Source organism: Myotis lucifugus, unplaced genomic scaffold, assembly GCF_000147115.1.
Source record: "Myotis lucifugus unplaced genomic scaffold, Myoluc2.0 scaffold_101, whole genome shotgun sequence".
NCBI classification, from domain to species: Eukaryota; Metazoa; Chordata; class Mammalia; order Chiroptera; family Vespertilionidae; genus Myotis; species Myotis lucifugus.
The window spans coordinates 45,330-50,354 of NW_005871149.1; the positions used below are offsets into that span (position 1 = coordinate 45,330).

Sequence of the window (5,025 nt, forward strand, 5' to 3'; positions counted from 1 at the left end):
CTGGGGCTTGATTCCCCGTTTGATCCCCCCCCCCCCGCAAGCAGTTCCCCGGGGAAAAGAAGGAAAGAGGGCCCCGCACCACACCAGGTGGGGCCCACCTTTTTTCCCCTCTCAAGTTCATAAGGATCAAGGTCTAAGAGAAAATAGCGGGGGGCCGGGGGTGCAGGGATGGGGCCCCCTCGAAAGTGCCGGCCGTGGGGCCAGCATCGGGCTGGGGAACTGGTAAGAAATGCCAGTTTCTTGGGCCCAGAGCTGCTGAATAGTAAGTGACTACGTGGGTGGGGCCCCGAGGCCTGTGCTATGAGCCCCAGGTGATGCTTATGCATGAGAAGTTTGAGAAACACCCCGGCACGATCACCCCCGAGGCTCACGCAGGTCATGTTCAGAGTGAAATTTCACTCAGGGGGACACTGTACCTCGCTCTCCGCTTCTTCACCCGCCGCTCGTGTTCCGCCTCCTCGTAATACAGCTCGTTGTGGCTCGAGTCCCTGCGCCGAGCGGCGGCGGCGATCATGGCCCGGGACTGGCCAGTGGCGTTGTTACTGGGGCCTTTGGGGAAAAGATGGTGCAGGAAACACAGTTTTAATGCCACGGGTCTGCAAAACGGAGCAGAACTCTGGTACCACAGTCTGTCGGGACCGCCCACCATCCCCCGTGAAGCACAGACACAGATCCCCAAAGCGACTCCCCATGAGGGGGGACAGTCCCCCCGCTTCTCTCCACTCTGCTCACGAGGGGAAGGAACCTCCCGAGGCCCAATCTGCTCGTTGCAAAGGGAAAAGGCACTCGGAAGGAGATGAAGAACGCGAGGCAATTAAGATGATGGCCAAGAGTAACACAGAGTGTGAAGATGTTACTTACCATCTGTTACAGGACGGCCCGCTTGGCCGCGAGGGCGGCCGTAACGTCACAGTTCAGCAACAGGACAAGGAGGGAGAGAGAGAGGGAGGGGAGGACAGGACAGAGAGAGAGTGAAGTCCAGGGACAAGTGACACCGACCACACACAGGAACACGGCCCTGCTGGGATCTCACGGCAGCACAGCTTTCACAGAAAAGACGTGATGCTTGAGGATTTGCGAAACGGCCCCCGTGTTCCTCCGGACTCAGAAGTCCTGGTCTCGCTCCTCTGACCACTGGCCGCCTCGACTTGTCAGGAAGACAAGGCACCTCACGCTTTCTCGTGTTTCACCTACGTGGTCGATGACTAGTTTTGCTAGTGGGAATTTTCGCTGTTTTCAGGTCACAGGCGAAAGGGACCGATCCTTCAGGATTCGTGAGAGCGTGCACATCTCATTAGCCAAAAATAATAATAAAGCACCATTTAAAAAGGCAGAGGATGTTACATCACCACCGAAACTGACACCACCTATAAATCACTTGACTTGCTAACAACATGATCCTCTTGGAGGGTTTGCAAAGCTCTTGCCCTGACCCGAGCGGCCCAGCAAGACATGACACCGTGTCCTGTTTCTTGCGCTGAAGCATCTGATAGCCCGGAGGAGCTCGCTCTGGCGTCTCAGCCTGGCCTCTGGCCTCCGCCACCCGCTCGCTCCGGCTTCTGGCCAGGGCTGAGGAATGCCTGTAAGTGTCTCGCCAGAGGCCTGAACTACTGACAGTTATAGAGTCTTTACGGGTTTGGGTGGCTGAGTCTTTGCTTTGGGTGCTTTATCCACATTTTGAAAAGCAGCCCTTTCCTAATAGCTTTATTTACTGGAAGATGTTCCCAGCAGGAGACAGGAAACACACACATCACCATTGTTTTCAATCATAAAAATCCCAAAATGAATGAACTTCCCACAGATGTAGACCATAAAGCAACATTCCTCAGAAAATGTTTGGGGGAGAGAGGGGGGGGAGAGAGAGAGAGAGAGAGAGAGAGAGGTTGTTTTGAAATGAGAATGGACCACAAAGGCAAACACCGAGAGGAGGTTGAACCAGATGGGCCAGGAAGTTGCCCCAACTGCCCCCCCGACACCCCCAGAGCCACCGTTCCAGGCACGTACCATCCACGTTGTAGACTTTCAGCCCCGCCATGTGCTTGGCTGCTCGGAATTTGGAGGCTGTTAGGAGGTTGGGGTTATAGATGGTGAAATCCTTATAGTAATTTTCCAGAACCACCAGTGCTGCTCGCTGGATACTGAAAAAAAGGGGGGGAAGATTAATGCAAAGCGTCTTCGTTGAATGAGCAGGTCCTCTTCTGAAGCAGGTAAACCACAGCACCCAGGGGTAACCGCACAGAAGCTACCAGTTCCACACCTCTGTCTCCAGGATTCGAGAGGAAACCAAGTCCTATGGTCGTGCCCCGCCCGGGCTGTGCCATTAGCCATAACCCATCCAGCCAGTAGCTGAGAAAGGAGTAAGTTATTACTGGGATTTGTTTCGGCCACACGGAACTTTCCAGTTTATGGAAGAGGAAACTGGGAACCTCAAAATGGTCTAGCCCAGGGGTGGGCAAACTTTTTGACTCGAGGGCCACAATGGGTTCTTAAACTGGGACCGGAGGGCCCGGAACAAAAGCATGGATGGAGTGTTTGTGTGAACTAAATATAAATTCAAAGTAAACATCATTACATAAAAAGGGTACGGTCTTTTTTTTTTTAGTTTTATTCATTTCAAATGGGCCGGATCCGGCCCGCGGGCTGTAGTTTGCCCACGGCTGGTCTAGACATTTACCGATGGCCGCAGAGCTAAGGGGAGGAAGAGCACCGTATGGCTTCAGGTTCCCCGGGTCCGAGGGCAGTGTCCCCGGGCCTCATGGCCCTGTGCAGCGGTTCTCAACCTGTGGGTCGCGACCCCTTTGGGGGTCAAATGACCCTTTCACAGGGGTTGCCTAAGACCATCGGAAAACACATATATAATTACAGATTGTTTTTGTGATTAATCACTATGCTTTAATTATGTTCAATTTGTAACAATGAAATTGGGGGTCACCACAACATGAGGAACTGTATTAAAGGGTCGCGGCATCAGGAAGGTTGAGAACCACTGGCCCCGTGTGAGGGACGCTGGGCTCTCCTACTCCACAGGTCAGAGCGACACCCGCACGGGGCAGAGCGCACGTGGGAGAAGCTGCTGCAGACGTGAGTTAACGCTGATTTCTCCTCTTCCTTCCACCCACCCGTCTACCCTAGGCCGGCTAGATCGCCCCAGTGGCCCGCAACCTATAACCAATCACCTGCTTGGCCCTGGGAGGACAGGGCAGGGGCAGAGAAGAGGAACTGCCAACAGGTAACCACGAGGTGGAGCGGGAGGGCGCCCACACTCAGTACTGGCAGCACCGCGAACTTCCATGTCCAAGTATGTTGGGGAGGCCAAGCCGTGCGTCCCTTGTGTGTGGCTGCCCCGCCCTCTCCACCAAGGACCCACCACGAAGGTACCATCACAGGAAGTGGGCCAGGACGGGCCTCGGCATAGCTTTCCTTAGGGACCTAGACCAGAAAGCTATGCTACTCTCTGTTTTTCATGCAGTGTTTCCTGCCAACGCTCAGCCTCCTGAAAACCAAGCCTCGCTAAGAGGAGGCATCCGTGGTGCAAAGTAGAAACAGCACCGAGGGCTGCCTTCCAGGCCGGACCCTGCTTCAGCCGTGTCCCCTCTCCTGGCCTGTGATGCGGAGACAACACCAACCATCCCGCGTGGCCGCTGAGAAGAAAGAGCACATGGGCTGATGCCAGTGAAGGCATCGGTCATCTAGAAAGGATTGCACATCTAAACGTCACGTTCCCGAGGATGAGGGCTTTGCAGCAAGGGGTGGGGCTGGCTGGCGGCTAGAATGTTCATACGGCCTCAGGGCATAAAAGCAGGACCCACTCTCCACTCCCACGGAATCAGAATCGAAGGAATCACAGGCCACCTAGTCCAAACCCCCTACCCCCGCACCAATTCCCTTACAGCACCCCCGCAGCACCGGCCTCTGCCTGAAGGGAAAATGCACTCTCCCTGAAGTGACCTTTCTCTAAGGCCCACCCACCGCTTCCTTCCCGCGACAGCCCATCCGATCCCTGAAGGAAACAGGTGTCCTCCCGTGTAAATCTTATTTTGCAGATGAGGCCCTGAGGCCTGGAAAAGCATGTGTGCTCGCAGCACACACACACACACACACACACACACACACACACACCCTTATCGATTTCCTATTCATTCGCTCTTCCCTGGATTTTGATCGTGGCTTCTGCCATTAAATGAATACATGCTATTAAAATCAGAAATATGAAGCTTCAGAGCTCATCCAGGCCCGTAAATGTCATTAACTTCTTCCGGAGTGGGGAGAAAGGCCATCCCTGCAGGTGTGTGTGTGTGTGGGGGGGGGGGGGGCTCATTCAGGTTTTAGCCATTTAAATGCTAACGCCCACGTCAATGCCAGCCACCCCTGTTCTGATGCCGAGGTCGGGCTGCCAGGAAAGCACTGAAGAGTGTCCTCGTCACAGAGCCAACTCTGCGAAGGCCTCCCTGCGGGCTAAGTGCTCACCATCCCGCAAGCCTCCTACGGACGCCGATATCGTGAAAACCCCGGTAACCAGCCTCCCGCCTCCATTCACGGGCAAGTGTGGATTATGAGCGCCCACTGATGTGAACAAGATCTCAGAGGCAGAAGGCAGGTAAGGGGCAAGGCCGGGCTAAGGTGAGGGTGAGGAGGACGGGGTGGGACGAGAGGGAGCGTGTGGGCAGGAGAGAGGGAGCCGCTGTGAACACCCAACGGACCCCAACAATACATAAGGCCACTCAGGTCTCGGGGCCGCCCTGTCTCGCTTCTGAGAGGTGTGTATGCTCCGTGGCTGCATTTTATCATCATTATTATTGTTATTATTATTGTTTTAATCCTCACCCAAGGATATTTTTCCCATTGATTTTGAGACAGAGTGGAAGGGAAGGAGGAAGGGGGTAGGGGGTAGGGAGAGAGAGAAATATCTGTGTGATAGAGACACATCGATTGGTTGCCTCCCACATCCTCAAGACCGGGATTGAACCTGTGTCTGGCGCTCAAACCTGCAACCGAGGCAGGTGCCCTTGAGCAGGAATTTGAACC

The 5,025-nt window shown here is 54.6% G+C and overlaps 1 protein-coding gene across 1 annotated transcript in view; it reads right to left on the reverse strand.

The window, feature by feature from the left end:
* LOC102443105 (vang-like protein 1) overlaps nucleotides 1-5,025 on the reverse strand; it is a 32,851-nt gene that overhangs the window by 6,376 nt on the left and 21,450 nt on the right. Inside the window, exons 4-6 of the mRNA XM_023757012.1 lie at nucleotides 2,005-2,138; nucleotides 400-549; nucleotides 85-133 (exon numbers count right to left, since the gene is read on the reverse strand). Coding sequence (XP_023612780.1) covers nucleotides 85-133; nucleotides 400-549; nucleotides 2,005-2,138 — 333 coding nt within the window. The remainder of the gene's footprint in view (nucleotides 1-84; nucleotides 134-399; nucleotides 550-2,004; nucleotides 2,139-5,025) is intronic.